Below are 22,569 nucleotides of genomic sequence, written 5' to 3' on the forward strand. Positions count from 1 at the left end.
TTACGACCTCCTTAGCACACATTTTGTCACGAGCCACCCTACTTGTTCCTTATCAGATTCCATGCGTGCAGTCGTATATACATTCCGCGCGCTCGAGGTGGAATGTCGACGGAAAGTTGGTATCCAATGTCCGTCGAGATACCGGATACTTCTTACATTCTCATGTATGCGAATGAGATGAAAAATTGAATATCGATAAGAGGGTAATATCTGTATTCTTACGATAATATATATAAATTCCTTTCATTGATAAGCTTCCTATGTATGACGTCAACTTCCGATACTTCAGTTCTCTATAAACCGGATGCTTTAACGCATAAAATTGCACCAATTTCCTGGAAGCCGGAATGGATATGAGCGTTGTATTTAAACATAAAATTGACGGTGCAACATATGGTGTGTAAAAAAAACATTAAAAATATTAAAAAATAATATTTAAATAATAAATATAAAGGTAATAAACTATCTAATAAAATAATAATAAAGTTTTTATATGAAGCAGATTAAATTTATATGGAAAATTAAATGTAAAAAATCAAAAATCATCAGCTTCAATTCAATTGATATAAAAATAGCGAATTTGATTATTTGCGTTAATTTCTCTCTCTCTCTCTCTCTGAAATGGTTTATATTAAAGACTATTATATACAAATTTATTTACATAATTTTGGGATAAAGAGCAAAATTAAAATCAGTATAATTGAATGTTTCGTATAAAACGCGTGAGATTAAAAATAATAATAATCAACTCGCGTCTTGCATGCAATTTCATTTGGATGAGTTTCGCGTTTTCGCGTTTACAATTCATCTCGTAAGTACAAATAAAAATGTATGGTCCGTACTACGACTGCAGCAGTTTGAATTCCTTCCATTGTTCCCACGGCGGCAGATTCTAACGCAAAGACTTTGCAGCGAAATTCTACGAATAGAGTCGTCCAAGCTGTATGAGTAGCTTGATTTATGCGTGCACGCACTTCGTATCCTGTCGGAGAGATATCCGCGCTTTCATAACGAGGCTGGTTCCTCGCCGCTGGTTTGCGCCGTTCCTTTTGTTCGAATGAGAAATTGACAACAAGATGAAGCGACGTAAGAGGAGGAGGAGGAGGAAGGAAAAGAGAGGAAAAAAAAAGGCGTTAATCGCGTACGCAAGGAGTTGTACGAGGAGTACGCGCGTGAAAGCAAACTGCGATACGCGGACTTGCTCGCGAAAACGGCCGGCGACGACCGCGTCGTGCCGCGAGATAAGTAGAACAATCACGCGTAATCATATGCAATCTATCAGAGAAAGTGGGCTAATACGGGCCACGGTGGACGGTGGACGGTGGACGGTGATATCCAACACCTTTGTCTCCCGGGGAGATTTAGAGGCGCGATCTGGAGGAGCGCGCGCTACGATTTACACCGCGCGGAATCGAGAGAGAGAGAGGGGGGGGAGAGGGGGGGGGGGGGCAGAGAAAATGAGCCTGGATTTATCGGCCGACTCTCCGACGGCTTTGACTTACTTCGCGGAAGTCATAAAGAATTTTAAACGTTTCTTTTGTACGCACGCGTTTAACCTTTACGTTCTGGTTGGCGTGCGGTTCATGTTTTTCCGCGCTCCTAAGCGCGCTTACTTTCCTCCGACTGCGAGATCGATGTAATCCGCTGGTCCTCGCCGGCGGATTATTAATCGGTGTCGATGTCGGTGTCATTGGATAGCTATTCGTCTCGCGCGACTAGATTTAAAATCTACGTGAGAGACGTTACGACGCGAGGATTTAGTTAGACGGGAAAATTGATGCCAGTAATTGAGAAATCACTCCGAAGAAGAGTTTCGATTTCTGTGTTGATTTTTCTACCTAGATTTTAGATTCACGATAAAGATTAATTTATGTTTTTATTTTTTTTTTCTCGTTAATTGAGGATTGTTGATGAGTAATAAATTTCGTGATAAATTTCTGTGCACAGGTACTCCAACGAGATATAAAGGCGCACGGGCGTATCGTCAGGTCGGTTGTCAAATTGGGAGAAATTTTCACGCAGCAGCAACAACAACAGCAACAGCAGCAAGAGCAACAAGAACAGGAACAGCATCGAAGAAAGAAGCAGCAATCCTCGCAGCCTTTGCAGATAGTATACTCATTGGAGCGACATTGGCATCTCCTGTTTCTACGTGCCTTGGAGTGGCAGTGTCACATCGAGGCCCTCATATCTCGTATAAATAAGAGTAAAAATAAGGTAACGGTTTCTATTATTCGTTTCTTACCTTTCACGGAGGAACCGTTTCTTACCTTTATATCTTAGTTGAGACGCGAAGAGTCGATGCCGATTAAACGGCACACTTACGAATAAAAGCATTCAATTTTCTCGGAGATGATTACAAGTCTTTATCACTTTGTGATTTTAACTCGGTGCATTCTAAGGAAGGCAAAAAGGCGCGCGAAAGGATAATTAAAATGTAAATAAAATATAATTAAAATGTAAAATGATTATTGTGCGCGTTCTCCATCGCTTTGTATTAAACTTCGTCGGTATTTTGTGGGAAAGCACATCGAACAATATCGATCGACGAGCACGAACGAATGGGCGATGTCAGGAAATAAAGGGTGGAGCCGAGCAATAATCTGCTAGTGGTTGCAATTGACGGAGATTCTTCACAATTGACGGCCATTAAGAATAGTATATTGAGTAGTCGCGGCGATTACGTTTTATTCGCTGCTCGTACAGAAAGAAAGCTCCAAGTAGAATATATATTTCGAATCTCGCTGCGGACGCAGGCACTCGTTTTTATATGAAATAACTTTCCTTCAATTAAACTTAATGATTTATGTATCGACAAATAGAGTATAAAGATTACTGATAAATTGAAAATTTCAACGTGAGATGAAATAGTCTGATAAATCTTTTTAGTGAGAGTTACAAAACAAACGTGAGATGGATAGGCCTAGAAGCCTTATTTAATGTAACAAGAAGTAAATATTTACATCGTAATATCGAGCTAAAATAATCGGCTGTATAAAATATTAAGATGCAGATCTTTTCTCGCATTCTTACGAACTTACCTGCCGTCCCAACCATTCTTCACGCTTGCCCTTTACCTGTTTAACTTGTAAAATCTCGTCGTGAGGTTTTCTTTGGGACCTGTCTCAGGTATATCTCGTCGAAGGTACAAGATCCGGTCTTTGGACAGGGTAACTCGTCAGTAACGCGTCAGGCGTCCTACCGACTATAATACTCTTTCTCTTTCGCGTCAATTCCAATCGCGTAGAACACGACACAGCCGCGCTGATAGCGAGCGGCTGATAAAACTTTATTAAAACAAGATAAGTGCCGGCCTCCGTACGCAGAAGCGTACCGCTCAGCGCGTTTTGGAGCACGATAACGAGCTGCGGAGATATCGCGAACAATAATACAAATCCGTTCTCGGGATCGATCGCCTGGCCCTGCGTTGTGTGGCGATCGTCGTGTAAAAGGGAATACGATTTCATATTTCAGAACGCCGTGCCCCGCAGCGACAGCGACGAGGAACCAGTCACGAAACAGCCCCGTCTCAGCCGCGGACGATCGCGCGGCTCCGGAGCGGAATCGCAGTCGGGACAGTCGACTCGCTCGGCGCGCAGACGCGAACGCGCGAGACGCTCGAGATCCGAGTACTCCGATCATCCAGCATCCGCGAGGAGCGACCAGTCCGACAGCGACGACCTTTCCGAGAACCGATCCATCGGCGAGGGATCGTATTTCGAGGTACGTGAATTTACCGAGCGAACGAGCCGAGCGAGAAGCGGAAGTTTTAGGAGATTACGCAGTTATTCGATCGGAGAGATTTGCCATTATTCGCAAATTGAAACACGCTCTCCGTTCGTTTTCGTCGTGACCGCAACGGCGAGCACGGGCCGAGGACTCGTGTCGTTATAGAAATATTACCAATCGCGCCGGGAATGAATCACGCGACTGACGGAAGCTATGTTTGTCTCTTCCAGTGGAATGTAGAAATAATCTAAGAATGATAAGAGTGCTTCTCGGTCTCGGCGACGCTACCAATGTAAATAAAGTTTAGATATAAATTTTAGATTAAACGAGAGAGCACCCGTGCTGCTCTTCTGCGATTTTTAGTCCGTGTGCGAAAGTCTAATTTTTTTTTTTTTTTTTTTTTTTTGCGTTTTTCTCTCTTCGGCGATTTTTGCAAATAATTGCAAAAGACAGGAAGTGCCTTGTAGTTGTTCCACGAATCGACAGCCGCTATTGTTCTTCATTCTTCTGTCGTGAAACACGACTATTACAAGTCATTGACCCGGTTTTCAAGCGCCGCGCGATTCATGCGTAGAAATATTATTAACTCTACTCTCCGAGCCGAGTACCGTAGGCATTTTTCCGATAATGGACGGAACTGTAATTAATTATTGTCATTGTAGGTTAGTGTGATAGACGAGAATTTTCATTAACGCTTAATTGACCTCGATGAGCGGATCCAAGCAAAGTACGTCTCGCGAATTGCGCGCTTCCACTTTGGAATCTTGCAACCGCGCGAGTTAAATCAAGCCTTTAAGCCTTAACGAAAGATAAGAGAGCGCTGTTACTGCCACTTTACGCTGCGTAGGCTAGAAAATAGCCGCGTACCCGAATGTGTTAAGTGGACAAAGCCTAGGAGCGAGGAGGAACGGCTTCTGTAAAGCGAATCGCGGACACGCATATACAGTAAGGAGTCTGTTACACCAGACGTCAGACGGTGATCTCGATAAAAAGTAGCGGTCCAATTTGTAAGAAAAAAAAAAAAAAAAAAAAAAAAAAAACCGTAGCGTCCGAATTGGGCGGAGACCTTGCGAAAGATCTACTTTTCAAAGTAGCCTGTCGAAATCACAGATATCCGTGCCCGTTCGAGTTATTCTTTTATCTTTACTACACCGATATCACCGTAGGTTTTAAAAACTCGCGTTTGATCAATACGAAGAGAAGTAGCTCTCGTTGTCGATCTTTCTACGCTACGCGAATAAAACGACGCGGAATGAAAATGAGAGCGAGATTGATCCTTTAGAAATCTTGTTTACTAATCGACCGAGTTCGAGATCGCGCGAGAATTTGTTAAAAAATATTGCCGCGCGCTGATGACTCAGCTATCAATAATTGATAGTACACAACGTACTTTCTACGGCACGCAGGATGAACTGTGTCAGCTGTGTGTGATGGACGCGAGGTCCGACGAGCCGGTAAGACGAGAGGACACTACTTCCACTACGTCCATCGCGGGAGACCGAGGGGAGGAGGGTGACGTCGAGGAAAGCGGAGCGAGCGACAGCGAGCAACACGACATGCCGCCCACACCGGACACCGTGCCGATAACAACGTCGACGGCGGCGATGCAGGAGACGTGCGACGAAATCGACGCGGGGGGCGCCGTGCAAATCGAAAGTACGGAAAAATCGAATAACGGCCTGCGGACGACGAGCGAACTTGCGAAACGCGGAGCAACGCACGAGGCTGCTTCGTTCAACACGTGAGTTCTTTGTTTTCTTCTTTTCTTCCCCGTTTCCTTTTCTTCCCGTCTCGCCTCATTATCTCGCAACGGTAAAATCGTACGAGGATTGATCGCCCATTAGATTGCTAATGAGTTCCGTCGAAACAGCAAACGACACCAGATTGTTTCCTGATGTTTAGGTCCGACAGGAAATCGAAGAACTGCGGTACTTTCTACTTCAGGCACCTCGACACCGACTCCGAGACAGATTGTGGTCAGCTGGTCCAGGAATCCCCCAATACAGTGGACGATTCCTCCGAGGAGGAGTGGACCTACACCTCTGCCCGAGCTCAAAACAGCTCGGTTGTCGTCTCGGAACAGCGAAAGACAAACGTTGTGGTCCGTCTGGATTTTGGCGAGAGTCCGCGGGTTGATCTCTCCGAAAAAATGCATTTTGCGCAGAAAAAGAATTTGGACAGCAAGAAAGAAATGAGCGTGGAACGCGATGATCACGAGGCTCAGCAAAGAGATAGCGATGACGAAAAGAAAAACGATAAATTGAATATCCAAAGGTTAATTAAAAACGTTGAAAACTTGATCGGTGAAGAAAGACGTACTTTTCCGCGATTAGAATTTGAGAAGAAGAACATGACGAACAATCATCGAGCGACCGCGTGTGACCGCGTGAAGAAATGGTTGAAGTTGAACGCGTCGAGAAGCTACGAGGGCAGATCGCAGGTAAATTAGATGGATAGATTTCTAGAAAATCAGAACAGAGTTAGATTAAGTATTTTTCTTAGATCGAATCAGATAATCTCGTAGTTGACATAAAAATCTTATGTATGTAAAATTATATATTATTTTTCTATTTTTATCGCTGACTTCGCCGGAAGATCTAACACGAGACAGTAGAAAACTTGACATAATTATGTATAACGGTGCGTGTATATTATTACAGCCATTAGATAGCTGCGATGCCAGCGGTGAGTACACGACAGAAGAATCCGACGGAGAAAGACAATCGATATCGTCGGACGATTTGCAGAGCAGCGTCGCGACCTATCGTCGATTCGAAGGTACTCTCGGGTGCATATCGCAATCCCTTTCGCAAGAGATACTCGATTACGTTCAGAAAACGCCTGTAAACGAGGCACCTACCGACGAAAGTATGCCGAAGGTCATAATGCGTTCGAAACAAAAAGCGAAAGGATCTAGACCGTGGAGTGTTTCTTGTATTTCACAAATTGGAGACAATCCTAATTTGGCTCAGATAAATAATCCTATCTTACCGTTCTCCATATCCGAGACTGCGCTTCATCAATTGGTCGCGACTCCACCTACCAAATCCGTATCCTTGGATGCTGCGTAAGTACATTATTCTTTTTTTTTTATAATTCTAGTTTGCGTTTTAATCAACTTTCATTAATTATCAATCTGCGTTACTTTTTTGTGTAGTTGAGTAGAAAGTTTGTTATGTTTATATTACAGAGGATCACGGAAATCATTTAATAATTCGACGTCCACTTTGTTAGAGGAGTCTCTTATGTGTCCTGATGATCGCGTAGCTAGAAATATTTCATTTCGCAGAAAGAAAAATAGATTACGTAAGAAGACTTTGGTAAGGAAAATCTTGATATAAGAATCTGTTGACTTTCGCGCTTTGTGTTTCAAAATATTAAACTTCAATAAGAATGGTAAAAATTATCAATTCGTATTTATTCAGGGCCGTAAGAGTGAATCTAGTTCAGAAAGCGCGCACGCTAATCATCATTCGGCGGGAAGCGATGGCAGCTCGAATCAGCAACGCTCATCCCGCAAAATAAATCTAAATCGCACAACGCATATTGTTTCGAAAGAAAACTGCCATGGTCATTCGACGACTCTCGTCAAATCTGGATCTTTCTCAGGCTGTACCGTCCATCAGCAATTGCACGTAGAAAGAATGCCTGTCAATAATCCTACGCCGCTCAGGTTACTCTGTTGCAAGTCAGTTGCTTCCACGTCGGAGACGGAAGGCGAGGATCGTGACTGTGCTCAAGGACACTTCGCTTATAATAATGATATGATGAATACTGTGCTGAATAACAAAGAACTGAGCAATCAGCAGTTGAATATAGATAGTGATGTAGAAATGAATAGTCTTGGTAATAATTCGTTATACGAGGAGACTTGGGATAATTATCAGGTAACAGTTATTGCATAGTAACATTTACAACAATAACCTAGAAATATATTATCTTTTTTCTGTATTGATTTATTTATTTGATTCATAGGAAAAATATATGAGCGAAGCTTACAGCGAGCCATTAGATATAGAAACAGCTCGACGATTGCTGGATTTTGGAGATGATTATCGAAACTTTCTCGATAGTCAGTCGGAATGCGCATCCAGTATAAGCGCAATTCCTACTTGTTCATCACTGCCTAAGACTCGCACATATCATGTACGTTCCTTACTATTATATTGTCTCGATCAAGTGTCTGTATTTTTTTTATAAAAAAAAAGAAAAAAAAGAGAGATTCAATATGTATATATTTGAATATGTATATTCACAGTATTAAACATTTTGTGCCATTTTCTTATATGTCCGATTGTTACATCGATATAGGTACATTTCAGTATAAGGCATTATTACTTTAAATTATAGCTAGGCCAAATAAAGTTTTCAAGCAATTATGGAGGTGTTTTATTCTTTTGTAATATTAATTGCATGTAAATTTTATGATAATATCTCATTATAATATAAGTTGCAAATGTTAATTTGCTATAAAATAAGTATGGTGAGTAATCCATGAATTATCTCTAGTCTTTCTCTTTTAAAGTCTGTTAATAATTACAACATAATTACAACACTACATAATTACAACATTGCTAAATCAAACTTTAAGATAAAAAGACAATGGTGACAGTAAAACTGTGACATATAATTAAAAACTAATTTTTAATACAAAGAAAAGAAAGAGAGATAAAATGTCGGATGTAGACAACCTTAATACATTTATGGATCATGCCTATGTATGTGTATCATATTTATGTAACGTTCTGAATATACGTTATGAATTTCAAGGAGGCGCCACTCGTTATGTAATCAAATGTTCACGCAGTCTAATCGTGTTTTAGAAAATTGGCGACAGTACGGAAGACAGTGATAATGACGAGGAAGATTTACGAAAAATCGCCGAAAATTCGCAAGCGCAACTTATACTTGCTGAAAATACTTTTGTAAGATCCAATGGCGCGGTTCCCACAGAACTCGTACGTATCTTCTTACTAATGCTTGTAATGCAGTGTCCTATACCCATAACATTTTATAGATGCTTTTGGACTACGGTTTTTACCTTATCCTTTATACGCTTTATTCGTTATTTCGTTTCATCTCGTAAGTAGTGATGTTATTAAGTTTGCACGTCGTACGCGTATATATTGTATAAACGCATGAAATATAAAGTTTGTTAAATTTAACTTAAATTTGCATTATAATGTTGCCTCCTTTCTTTTTTTCTATCCTATATTATCGATAACTGTAAGTTATATTTTATTTCCTTCTTACAATATATTTTATGATTCTTAAAGACAAGAAATTTTGTGCTCTTGTAACATGAATGAGATTTATGTGTAATTTTACTCTGTTTTGTTATTTTATATATTAAGATTTGTAGTTATTATCCTTTCTATTTTTTTCCTTTAGTTACCTTTCTGAAAATTCTAAAAAATTTAGTCTTTAATTATTTATATGCATGATTCTTTATGTCTTTAGTAGTTATCTTTTTTCTATTATAAAACCTTTATGTAGTAAATTATAAACTGCAGTCTTGCAATATTTTGTGATAAATTAAGATTACATCATTTGATCATAGGAAATACTCTTTTTGTTAATAATATATTAATTAAGTAGTATCAAATAAAGTAGTATCAAAGTGATTAATAGTACAATTTTATTTGATTTGTGTCGTGATAGTGTAGACACGTTAGTTAATGGAATTTATCCTTTCTATCTCCAATAGGCCGAAGTGGAGTCTGCGTGTAAAGAAAACTTAGGGTGTTTGCAGGCCGTGCTGGAATCGCAGAATGGATACTTGCGATATGAAAAATATTTGAAACAAGTTCGCGGTGAGTACAAGCAATTAACTAACTTCATGTTACTCTTCTTAACTACTATTCTGTGCCTAAGTGGGCTTGTTCTTATTTCCTGATGGTACGCGGTGAAAACTGATATCTTCCAGACATTGACATTTTTCTTATTGTATATTACATGTGAGATCGACTTTTATACAAAGTGACATGAGAATACTCCTGTTGTTTCATCGCATTGTGTATCTGTCGTTATCTTATATTATCAGTAATCGCGTTTATTTTTTTCAATCGATGAACAGATAACAAAAACGTGAGTGTCTGTTTCTATCGCATAAAAATTTTATCTACCATTACACGAAGGTCTTTTTCTACTATCAGTAAGCGCACCAAGAAAAGTATCGTGTTCAATAGGGCTGTGTCAAAATTAGCCGTAATCTATGTCATTGCGAAAACGCTACCGTAATTCGAGCGGCGTAACATTCACATTCATGAACCGTTGACTTGGAAACGTGGGAAAGTCGAACCACATTTTAATCCAACTAATATTTATCTATTTTATTTATTTGTACCTTATTATTTATGTTAAATAAAAATCTTTATGTTAACTATATGTCGGCTTATTAACATATTTCATAGAAATGCATCTAATATTTTCTATTTATTTTAATCCCTTGCGTTCTGCACAGTGCTTATTATTACTCGATAAATGCGATATTTTCAGCTCTTGGCGAACTTTTACTTCGCGAACTTATTTAGTTATTTAGGTATGTGAATGTGGAAAGACAGAACCGCCTTACGGCGCTGAGGTATATGTAATGAGGTATATATAATAAAATTTACACGTGTTAATATATTAATTTTATAGACGCTCGTTACACGAGAAACTAAGAGTAGCAAAATACACATTGTAATTAAAATAACGAGCGGGAAACAATAACGTGCGCTCTCGTGGCATCTAGATCGACGCTAGACACGACGCAGTTTGCTTTCTAGCCAACAAAGGCTCGGATAGGCGCAGTCGAGCGTAGGAGAAAGCAGAAGATGAAAATGTCTATATTTCTAACGACCACGCGACGCATTGTAAATCGTTCGGCAAATCGCGCGTCATATATTGTTCAGAGGAGGCATCGATATATCGCGAGTGTAACGCGTTCGAACGAAAGCTCCTGGCTGTTTTACGGTCCGCATTAACCGTATTAAGCGTGCCGTATAAGCGTCAGATCGGATTTACTCCGATCGTAAATCTAACCGAGATCGTTTGGTCGCCGATCGCGCGCGTGCACGTGGGTGCGCGTAGGTGGATACGCACGCCGCGCATGTAACACGAACGTGTCCGAGAGTCGCGCCTTATATGACTTAGACATCGCCCAGGATTGTAGAAACCGGTGGTGCGGCCTCAGCCGACCTGGTAAAAATTTTCCCATATATATATATATATATATAATTACATATGGAATATGTCCACAAAAATATATAATTACGTATTAATATATACATTTATATATTTTTTTATATATGGACATATTTTATATATAATATCTTATATGTAATTACATACAATTATATCTAATTATATGGAAAATTTTTTACCGGAAAGTAACACATGGAAAAATGCGAGCGACGTAAAAATTTAAATGGTAAGCAAAGCCAGTAGCATAAAGAAAAACACAAGCACTCAGAGAACTCAAGATTATCATTTTCAAGCTCTTGACTTTGATTGATGAATTTGCCTACTGCTCATGATTTTATCGTTTGTTTTTTTCCTACATGCGGCTAGCCTTAATTATAACCAAGAATTTTAAAATAAGAAAATCGTACGTTTCTATTTATTTTTGACTTGATTGGCTGATTCGCTTATTATTAGTCTTACTTCAGCGTCTCGTTCGACCACTTTGCGATCGGACACGGCCAATCCCGACTGGCTTGATGGTCCTGGTTAGATTATAATTAACGAATCGGAATTTGCCTCCGCGGGGGCAATCGGCGCGACGCGCGCTCGCGAATCGCTGCTACGTTCAAGCCGTCACGTGGGCTCGGTGCTCGCGCTCGCGCCCGCGCCGCGAGCGCGTCGCAGTGTTTCGATGCGTCCGAGCGTCATTGGACGTTCGCCCGTCGCGCCCGCGTTTTAGCCATCCATTATCCGCCGCGATTATTTCGACAGGAAACTCTCCCCGCGCCTCCCCGAGAACCACCTTGCGTCCACCTGCCGTCTGCGGGTTTGCCGCCCCCGGCGATGCAACTCGCTCCGATGCTTGCACAAAGGGAGAAGGTCACCCCGACCAACTCGCGTATGTATTTCACCGTCATCGCCTATTATCGTCGTTGCGCAGTTGGCGCTATATATGCCAACCGTGGAAAATCGTTTCCTTTTTTGTTCGAGTGGCGGTTCGAAGTTTTTTTTTCCAGGCGCGACTCGATCTCATTCGCGAAAAACACGATCGCCATATTCAAACTTCTTTTTGGAACACGGCCGCTATGTTTGCGCGAAAGAGAATAATGGTCGTAACGATCACTACGAATAGCATTTATACGAAAATATAATTTCATGAGATTATATAACCGTCGTAGAATTTATACAGCGCGTCGAATATTGTCGAAATTAGATTTTTAAAAATGATTCGCGTGTCCGAAAATGACCGAATGATAAAGCTAAACAAATGTCGTCGATGCGTTTATACGATGAGAACATCGATTAAAGTTAACGTTTACGCAAGCGAATGTCCGCAGATACAGCGATCAGATACAGATCGCGCGCAAGAAACTCGAATAAAATGCAAGAAGATTATTTCGAAATGTTTTATGTCGAAGTTATCTTGGGAAAAAAAAAAAGAGAAAGAACGACGCCAAGTCACAAATTTCGCTTGCTTAGCATTCGAAATTTACGGAACGTTGCGTCGCGAAAAGACGTACGATTGTACGTCAACCCTTCCTTCCGGATCTTCGCATTGTTGCATATGATAATAATACACGTCGACCGTGCAGCAACGCTGTTCCGTTACTCATCGAATATATCGATCATTCTCGCGATATCGCCGTTTGAAACAACGCGACGCGGCTGCGCGATGCACCGTGTCACGTGACGATCGCGGCACGATCGTCGCTCCACTTCTTCGGGACGAGAAATGAAAAATCACGATTAGTTTCGCGAAAGTAAATCGCATTGAGAAACTAAACACAATATTCCTATGTCACGTTGCATCTTGGGCGAAATTTGAATCAATGAGAATTTCACGCGCTTGCTGCGATCATAAAAACGTACTTTCACACACACAAAAAAAAAAAAAAAACGGAATTATTGAAGTATTTCACAAAGAGAAATTTTCGTTATAATTGATTACAAAATTCATTATGAATTTTACTATGTAGTAATAAATTTGGAACAATTTGATATATATTGATGTATTATCGGTAATAATAAGAATTTTTATAAGTATAAGTAGACAATATTTTATAAACAATATAAGAATAATTACGAAGCAAATTATAAAAATGTTTCGAGGTAAAATGTTTCGATTTAAATTTATTAAAACAAGCGTATTAAATATATTTTTTAAGAAATTTACTTTCTTATTTTAATTTTCATAACATTTACAAGTGCATAATTATTATTAAATTATTTATATGCCACTCTGATGTAATTTCTTTTCTCTATAATTTATCTTTGTGCTTCTATCTAGATATTTCAAGAGATCTTTGTTACGTTCTTTATTTGTTACGTTCTTTGTTACGTTCTTTACTTTCTTTATTTGTTTTATATAACTCAGCTAGATGTATGTGAACGACGAAAGTAACTAGTGATCAGTAAATATTATTATGTAGCATAATAAAAATTATCGTGCTGTCTAGTAAAATTGTTACTAAATTGAATTGAAAATAAAATTATTTAATATATATGTCACTACTTGACATTTATTTAAAACAATAAATGAACTATTTAATATATTATAAAGTTATCGAAATTTTATTAGATGTTTTAGCAAAATTCATCCATTTATATTTTATTTTACAATAAATATTAATAAATCAGAAAAAAATCACATAAAATTTTTTGAAATATGTTCTTCCATTCGTGTTCTATCATGATTTTTAGGATAAATTTTAAATTAAATTCTGTGTTTAAAAATTTGGTTAGATGCAGATCTGAATTTTGTTAGTAAAAATAATTATGTAGAACTATTATGTAGTTGATTATAAGATAAAAAAGATTTGTGTAATATTAATATCATATTTAAACGTTTTACATAATTATTTTGATAACAAAATTATTTTTAAATCTATATCTGGTCAAACTTTTAGATTCAGCAAAATCGATCGTTTCGTATCCTTTTGTCGTACTCGCCATTAATTCGCCACATGTGCACGTTATTTCCATGAGGGATGCGCGGCATTCGAAAACATCGGGACCAGCTGCATTCAATAGCGATTCACGCTCCGGCGATCGTACGCGGCAGAGCGAGGCGTTCTACGATCGCACGGAGCGTGCGTTTCCACGCATTTTCGTATGCACCGTGCGCGCTTCGTATCGCGCGCTTCGTGTTGTGTTTGTTCACGTTGGTACATGCACAGATTCGTCGTTTCCTATAGGTCAATGTAAAACGTCAATGTAATACTTTCTAAGCGTCAAATTTTTCCTATCGCATTCCATACGCGCCTCTCATCCGACGAGCCCCTTAGTGGACGCAGCGGCGACTTTTGCGATGTCGCCGCCGCGATGGCGGGGAACGTTAATTCGATCCTTCGTTTCGCCTCTCTATCAGCCGCATCCGTATCGTCTCTATCGCGCTGACTATGCGGTTTCGGCCTGGAAAAAGTAAGCCTGGCCGCGCGCACACGCCGTAAAAAGAAAGTGGCGGGCACGGGAAAGAGGTCACAGAAGCCGTACGGTACAGACATAAGCATCTTGACCTTTAAGATTTTTTGTTCACGATCGTTTTACATAACCGGCTGATGAGAGCCCCACGAATCGTTACAGATACCGTTATTACGAATAACAGTATAACTCTCAAAGCCCGGAAACGAAACGACACATAGGAATATAATTGCTGGTTTCCTTTCTTTCGCAATATTCGTTGGAGAAAAAAGGAGAGGAAACAGTTGAACACGCACGAATGTGCATGTCGAAATGACATATGTTAAATTATTGAAGTATATAATAATATAAGGATGTTTATTATACTATCGTATTCATTTACCTAAAACATTATGTTTATGTGTTATATTTTGTGACAGCGAGAATTTTACAATTAATGTTCGTATGATATCCATTAAATGTTAATATAATGTTAAATAATATTTCTGAGAATATTATAATAATATTCCAGGAACATTTCCATAATATGCTTCGGATAAATAGCATCAGTAGAATATCCCTGTGAAATTAGACAATATTAAATAATATATTAAATTTATATTTTCTTAATTATTTCAATTTAATTAGAATTTTGTGTATAAGGAATTATTATTTTAATGGACAATTATAGCTTAATGGCAAGCTGGCCCCCCAACTTTGAATGCGATTTCCTGCTAAACGGCTGGAGCAACAAATATCACATAAATATCATTAAATTTTCTTATAAAATTCTATTTGCGATGGTGGGAGTTTCAGCTTAATAGGGGTAAAAATATTATCTATTTTAAAATGCTGTATCGTTAATATTGATCTGTAATGAGCTATAATTTGTTTAGGTATGATTGAGAGATGGGAAACCTTGGCATCGCGAGTCGAGCAGGCGCAAAGTTTTCATCGTGAACTGGCTACCATGAAAACGGAGTTCAAAGCTATGCAAGATCGATTTTTCGATTACGAAATCGTTCTGGAACAGCCGCACGTGCTTGATGATCGCATCAGCAGAATCAATGTAAGTTGATTTCGACATTATGCACATTTTATTTCACATGTTATGTATTGAAAGTTACTTCGAAAAGAAGATTTCCCTGGCATGCAGAATTTACACGCAGATTTAGTTAGATTAAACTTTTTGATCGACTATCATTACATGGAAAGAACAGTTTTGCCAAAACATCTAAGAATTCGACCAAGTATATAGCTGTATAACTTTGTTGGACCATTAAAATAATTGTGCAGGAACGCTTGAACGCGATAATTATATTAAAAATGTTTTATATTCTAACAATTATGTTTTATATTCTAACGTGATAATTATATTAAAAATGTTTTATATTCTAACAATTATGTTTTATATTCTAACAATTTGAATGTTTTATAGAAATATTTTGATGGAGTTTTGTAAAATTATTTTCAGTTTTATATTTGGTCAAATTTTTAAATTATTTTACGCAACATATTCTTTCTGCGTATATGTGAAGCTATGTATGATTTATGTGTTTATTTTATTCTATTATTACATTTTAGTCTTTGAATAATAAAATAAAAGTACTTTTTTATCAACAATGAATAAATTACACATAGATAATTCGTGTACTGCCGGTAAACGTACCGGTAGAGATATATCCTCTTGTGCTAAACAAGAGAATCGTGTGTGACTCGATTGATATAACAGATCTGCTCCTCTCTCCTGATCTTGCTCTTTGTTAAAGCAAAATGAATAACGCGAGATTGACTTTATTTACGCGATTTTTTTATAATAATTTCTTTTAGTATATTAATTAATTTAACTATAATCTTAATAGAAAAATATTAATTAAATAATTTGTATCTGAAGGTTTTATACTAGTAAGCATTACTACAAAATTTTTTTTTATAAATATTACACTACAACATGTATTATTATTAATCAGTTTTGAATATATAATATACTAAAAAATTTTTATATTTGAAAATTTGGTTGAAAATTTTGCTACGACAGCGATTCTAAAAATTCGATAGATTCTAAAATTTAAGTTTTGAACGTGCTCGGTGCCTGACAAAATTTTACAAGTTCTTCCGGAATAGAATCGCGATGGGAAAGCAGGTTATTGGAAATGTCTTTAGTACAGCGGGTAAGACAGAAAAGTCAGAAGCTCGAAGGAGAAAACTCGCAGAAAGCAGCCGCAGTCGGGGAGGAGGAAGAGGAGGAGGAAGAGGAACAAAATGAAAGCGGTCGAAGGAGGTGGATCGAGGGTTGAGGGAGACTCTGACGGTTGCGAGAAGGGCAAAGAGAGGGGAGAATAGGAGAGAGCAGTCAGGAACCAAGTAGAGAGGCAGAGGTAGTGGCGTAAAAGCGTAGTCGTGTCGCACGTACGCTCGTCTGACGGCGACGTGCTCGGCATCGCAACTCGCGCGGAGAGCGAACGCCGGCGAACCTAGCCAACCCCGCTCGGTGGAGTTCCACCCCCCGAGAGTCATCCCCCTTCGATCCTCCAGGCACATCCACAGCCCTCCACAACCGCGGAAGCCCTCCGCTAGAAGCTGCCGCCACCGCCGCAACCCCCTCCCGCAACATCCTCCGCGCCCTCCCCAAGCCTCATTGCGAAGACCAAACACATGCTCCCTATCTATCATCAAGATGTATTAGCGTCCAACATTTGCCGGGTGAACTCGTCGCTCTGCTGCATTATGCACGAGACGTGTAGCTCGCGCCAATCCGCGCCGGTCCGAACGCGGGAGGAAGCTGCGATCCCGTTTCGCCTCTTCTCTTTTCTCTCTTTCCCTTTTTTTTTTTTTTTTTCTGGTTTACCACTCTCGTGGCTTTTACCGTCGTCAAAGTCCCCGACAGCGAGGGGAAGTTTGACGAGGTCATAAGACTCGCGATGTCGTACGCGACCGGTCACCGAGCGTTGCGCGGTCCCTCGGCGGGAATTCGTGCGGTCCGAGAAGCGGTCGCGAAAAGAATGGAACACGCAAACGGAAACATCAACGGTAGTCGTGTGCGCGTGTGCACACACGGGAGAGGACCGTCAACAAGCTGATTAGCTGTATATCGAGGATGATTGTCCGCCGTGCGACGCACGTGGTGAGCTCGCGATTGGGATGCAGGCCGCGGCTCCGAAAAGCGCAACGGCGCGAACAAACGCAGGACTGACGCGCGCGAGACAGAATTGAACGTTCCGTTATGTATTATGCATCGCTAAGCAGGGCACAATTGGGTCTACGCGTCTGTCCTGCGGGGCACGTACGCTCCCGTTGGCGTGGGCCGAACGTACGATGCGATTCGATGAGGCGCGTCGCCCCGTTGATTATGTTATTGCGTAATATCGGACAAACATACCAACGTGCAATTCGCTCCCCCCCCCCGCCTCTCAAAATTAATTTCCCACGATAATTTTATGGCGTCCAATATACGGGACTCATAAAATTAACTTCAGGAATTGTGATATAACGAACAATTGTAGCATATTCATAATTAGCGTTTTAACGCGCAAAAATTTTATTTATGCGAGAGCAAAATTGCGATATAAAATAATAAATTCTTTGCTAATAAAATTCTTTGAAAATATATTTTTTTTTCTCTTGCGAGACTCGATCTTTACGTTCCATCGCGAAGGGAACCGCTGCGTTTCGCGTGGGGATCGTGGCACAATTAGAATACCATAGTGTATCTCCGTTCCACTTAGTACCGCGTAATTACGAGACGTAAAAAGCTAATTCTCTACTTTTACGGGGTACGTGCCCGGGGTGGTGTGGAGGGTGGCCTCATAGGCATGCAGGTCCCGAACGCGCGACGACCGTTCTGTATACCGAATTCGAATCAATTGATTGGCTGTTGATTGGAAATTGAATTAGATCGGAATGTGCGTGTCTGCTGTGCGAGCCGCGAGAGCACGGCGAGGACGAGCGAGGGTAGCTGGTGGCAAGGGGGTTCGGCGATGGCGGTGGCGGTGGCTGCCGCTGGTTATGCGTCGTTGATGCTGATGGCGGCGGTGGCGGTAGTAGTGGTGGCGGTGGCGGTGGCGAAGAGAAAAGCGGGGTGGTTACGAAAAGAGGGGAACGGTCGCTTCTGCCTTTGCTATGCGTCCGGAATATCAATGACAACCACTTTTCGCCGGACACCGGGGCAAATCCACGCTGTGCACTTCGCAACACCGACCGCGACGGGGGGGGGGGGGGACCGTTCTCCTTTTCATCGCGCGATTTGCCCCGCTTGACGGCACAAACAAAACCAGCTAACTGCCAGCGTGGCTCGTGGCTCGTTTGAAGAAATTTCTTTTCCTCCTCGCGAAAAAAAGAAACGGCAATGCCGATCGATCGTTCGATATCGGCGGAGGTTCTCGAGTCGAGTTGAAAGAAATAGCGAACGAGCATTTATCAGCGACGGCATAGCTAAATATAAGGGTTGTAGGAACACGCGGCGTGACACGATGCAGTAACCACGTCACGTTGTCACATCCCCGTCGTCCTACCGCGGGACGCCACCAACGAGGACCGCATAAATAAACCCGGGTTTACGACGGCGACATAGGGCGTAAGAGAACGAAAACGAGAGCCTCGTTCCTCTTCCTCCCGTTCCATTTCTCTTGCTCATCGCGTGACGAGCAGAAGACCTCGTAGGGAAGCTCGTAAAGCTCGCCCTTGCGGTCATCTCGCGCGTCTTATGTTCTTTGCCTCTCGTCTCTTCCGTTCTTTAAAAGTAATTTCCTTCTCCTCGAAGAGACTACTACCGACTTCGCTATCATCGCTGCCGAGTCTTCGTCGATCTTCCGTCGATCTCACGTCGCACGCGAAACGCTGATTCTTTTATTTTCGTTTCCAGTGTTATTCTATGAATACAAATAATAATCGGTCCAAGCCATCGCAAATAATTTTTTTTTAAAGAGAAGATATATTTTCAACAATATTTGAACGAACTTGATTTCTTCCGGACAATTGATTCGATGGACACGAAAGTAAGAGACCGGGAATGCGACGTTGCATCGATCGGCATGCGGGAAGGAAAGTTATCCAACATTTCGGTAGATACGCGATAAAACTCACTTAGATCCCACGTGTATCCGTGTTCTTGGCCGGATTCTTAGTCCGTGGCCACTTTATACATCACCTTCACCCTCGAGCGACCCCTGCGCGTTTGCCCCTGCACCGCGGAGTAATTCGTTTGAGTTAGCCGAGCGAGCCAGCTACTAAAAATGTATATTTTATGTTCGCAGGCCGAGCTGGCTGTTCTAAACGACCGCAAGACGACAACGATGCTCGCGGTGAACGCTTCCGTGCATCGGCTGACCACCGAACTCGGTGCCTCCCTGCCATTAATTAGCTCGGCACTTAAGAATGATGTGGCGGACCTTTACAGGATATGGGATGAGACGTCCCAAAAGTGAGTGTTTTTTTTTTTTTTTTTTTTTAACTTAATTTTCGGGAAAGTCAAAAGACGCTGTAGTAGGAACCTTGTAAACTATAAATTTTTATCACTCGTTTAATTACTTTGCGAATACAAAATTAGAACCACACGCGCAATAATGTAAGATTGTTATCTGCAACAGATTTTGGAAAAGCGGTATAGTAACGAGCGAAAAAACGCCTTGATAGTTTTCTTGATTAATTTGGAGAGTGTCCTTACCCGCAGGGCTCAACGGTACATCCCGTATAGAATAGTTGGTACTGGATCATCGACTGGCCGTTTGCCGGTCGACGTGTGACGTTAGGCAAATATTTTGAGAGGTAATGAAGCCACCAAAGCAAACAACGGAAACCGAGAGCGGCATAGGTACCGCCAGTAAGGGCTCTCCTCGTTGGGATTTTGACCCGTGTCGCGGGATTACTGGCCTTAACGGAGATCGCGTTTAATCACGGACTTTTTCCGAGTGACAGCTCTAACAGAAAACGAACCGATCGAGATTCGAAAGGGTCAGCGCGATGCAATTCTCTTTCCAATTTCCTGCCGCGATTTCATCGATCGATGTGAGAGAAATATTTTTGTTTGTTAATCCGTAAAATATAATAAAATTTACTTTAATTTCTAAATGAATAGTCTCTATGCACATTAAAATTAATTTAATATTAAAATTAATTTATTTATCAGACATTTTGTATTTTATAAATTTTTTTTAAATTAAATTTGATTAGGTAACGATTTTTAAAAAATGAACTTTTGTGACAATATTTTCTCTTGACAGCGAACAACAACGAATAGTTAGCGCGATCATTACAACCCTCTTTTAATTTCCATATGAGCACTCGATTCCCCCCCTTTGATAGGGGTTTAGGCTATTCAAAACGGGGTTTACCACTGACCCATTGGGGTTTGCAGAGGTCAATCCTATCCCTTAGAGGAGGGGTTTTTACAGAAACACTTCTATTCTTAACGAGGGATGATACTTCTACAAAGTATGGTTGTTGAACTCTTCAAAGTATTCGCGCAATTAATCGATGATTTACTCGGGAAAAAAGTGTTACAAAATTCTTATCAGTATTGTATATCAATTCTTCTTCGCCCTTCTGATAGATACGCCAATGCGGAAAAGGGACCAACCTTCCTCGATTCATTCGTATGTTCACTAGGGACGTTCACAGATTGACCTGGAATAAAGTGTTTTTATTTGCCGATAGTGCCGGAGGGAGGGCCTACTAATAATTCGACGTCTTAATGTTTGCGCAACGGCTTTACCCTCTTTTCGTTTTTTATTGTATTGACTCGCATGATTTTTCTGCTCAAATTTGCTACGCGTTCTTTATATTCACCCTTTCGGGAAGTAATGAATAATTCATAGGATATAAACATAAGGAAAGAGAAGACAAAAATTTGTTAATACAGTCCAATGTAAAGTGCTGTATAGTTTGTACTATTAGTTTATATTATTATTATTATTGTATGTACCCATTAAATGGTGACGAGATTTCTTTTGAGACTTATTATCAGTAATTGTTAAATTACTATAAGATATAATTATGTTCTGCGATATGGTATGATAAAATGTATTATTAAAGTATGCGGTTCATAATTTGTAAACGCGTATGTTTATATTCTTCTTTTCAGAGGTAATCAGCAGCTATGTGTTTTATCAGCTGTGCAGAAGTTCGGTACATGCTTGACCGAACTGCAGTCCGCTCTGCAGAGAGACAAGGACAGATTGGCGCTCCTAGATGTAGCTCTGCAAGCGGGTGCCACTTCGGAGGTCGCCTCTAACGTTCTTCAGCTCTCCCGGGTTCTATCCGAGAAACAGGACATCAATTGTCAGGTACAGCTTGAATTAAATTCGATATCCTTACCGTCCGATTAGCAGTAATAATAATTATGCGTAAAATTATCTTCATGAAAAATTAATTAATTCAGTAATCGTTTGAAATCATAGAAATTTGATTTACATTCGTATTTTTTTTAAATTGACACGAAGCTTTTTTATTAAATTACGCGACGATTCTTAACTCGTTAAGATTATAGTTAATTGCGAATTTTGAAATTCTTCCTATCTACGTCAGATATTCCCATCGCATTCTTGATTTTCAATCGGTTAGATGGCTGTTAGCAATTATTCAACGCCGATGGATGGGGTAACGGTTCCCAGAGGCATCGCTTGTGTGCATAAAACCATTCCCCCACGTAGATTGGCGGAGTCGCGGGTCTCGGGGATGTAACTTACCTAAAGGAAAGCGAGATTATAATGCGAATTGTATATCCCGTATTTCCGATATACGTCACGCTAAATCGGCTTGCGAATCGCGTTCCTCAGATTGCGCGGCACAGATTCGGCCAGAGATACCGTATCGACCTTTTCTTCCTTCGATTAGCATAGCAAGCGATAAAATCAAATTTTGAACATATACTGTTGTGTTCTCGAATACAATTTTAATAGCAATGCAGATTTTTGTAAACTCGTGTTATCACATTCGTGACAATTGAATATATCTGTATGGACATGTTCCGCGTGGAAATATTTGGAAAAAGTAAAAATAATTGAAAGTTATCGAGAAGACGAGAGTTGTATATACGTACGCCACATATGGCGCACGTCAGAAGATAAATCTTCGACTAGCCTGAACACGCGGAGGTTACTCGTAGGTGGGGAAGAGGGGGTGAGGACTGGGCGGGGGAGGGGGGGGACATAGAGGTCGGAGGGTACGTTTGACAGATGATACTTGTCGATATCGCGTCTCCGTTAAACGCCATCACATCTCCCTATTTCCACCATATCCGTCTCTAATTTGCATATAAAGTAAATCTCTTGGCAGGCC

At 40.5% G+C, this 22,569-nt stretch overlaps 1 protein-coding gene across 2 annotated transcripts in view; it reads left to right on the forward strand.

Annotated features, from left to right (window-relative positions):
• Positions 1–22,569, forward strand: part of LOC105428825 (uncharacterized) — a 66,257-nt gene that overhangs the window by 11,473 nt on the left and 32,215 nt on the right. For both annotated transcript variants that reach the window (XM_089084682.1, XM_011641343.2), the window contains exons 7-19: positions 1,948–2,217; positions 3,475–3,723; positions 5,136–5,470; positions 5,632–6,169; positions 6,390–6,796; positions 6,920–7,049; positions 7,155–7,616; positions 7,705–7,875; positions 8,553–8,687; positions 9,437–9,542; positions 15,192–15,364; positions 19,548–19,714; positions 21,374–21,575. In XM_089084682.1, the coding sequence (XP_088940808.1) occupies positions 1,948–2,217; positions 3,475–3,723; positions 5,136–5,470; positions 5,632–6,169; positions 6,390–6,796; positions 6,920–7,049; positions 7,155–7,616; positions 7,705–7,875; positions 8,553–8,687; positions 9,437–9,542; positions 15,192–15,364; positions 19,548–19,714; positions 21,374–21,575 (3,345 nt within the window). The remainder of the gene's footprint in view (positions 1–1,947; positions 2,218–3,474; positions 3,724–5,135; positions 5,471–5,631; positions 6,170–6,389; positions 6,797–6,919; positions 7,050–7,154; positions 7,617–7,704; positions 7,876–8,552; positions 8,688–9,436; positions 9,543–15,191; positions 15,365–19,547; positions 19,715–21,373; positions 21,576–22,569) is intronic.

Source organism: Pogonomyrmex barbatus, unplaced genomic scaffold (assembly GCF_055798465.1).
Source record: "Pogonomyrmex barbatus isolate J1 unplaced genomic scaffold, ASM5579846v1 scaffold9, whole genome shotgun sequence".
Taxonomy (NCBI): Eukaryota; Metazoa; Arthropoda; class Insecta; order Hymenoptera; family Formicidae; genus Pogonomyrmex; species Pogonomyrmex barbatus.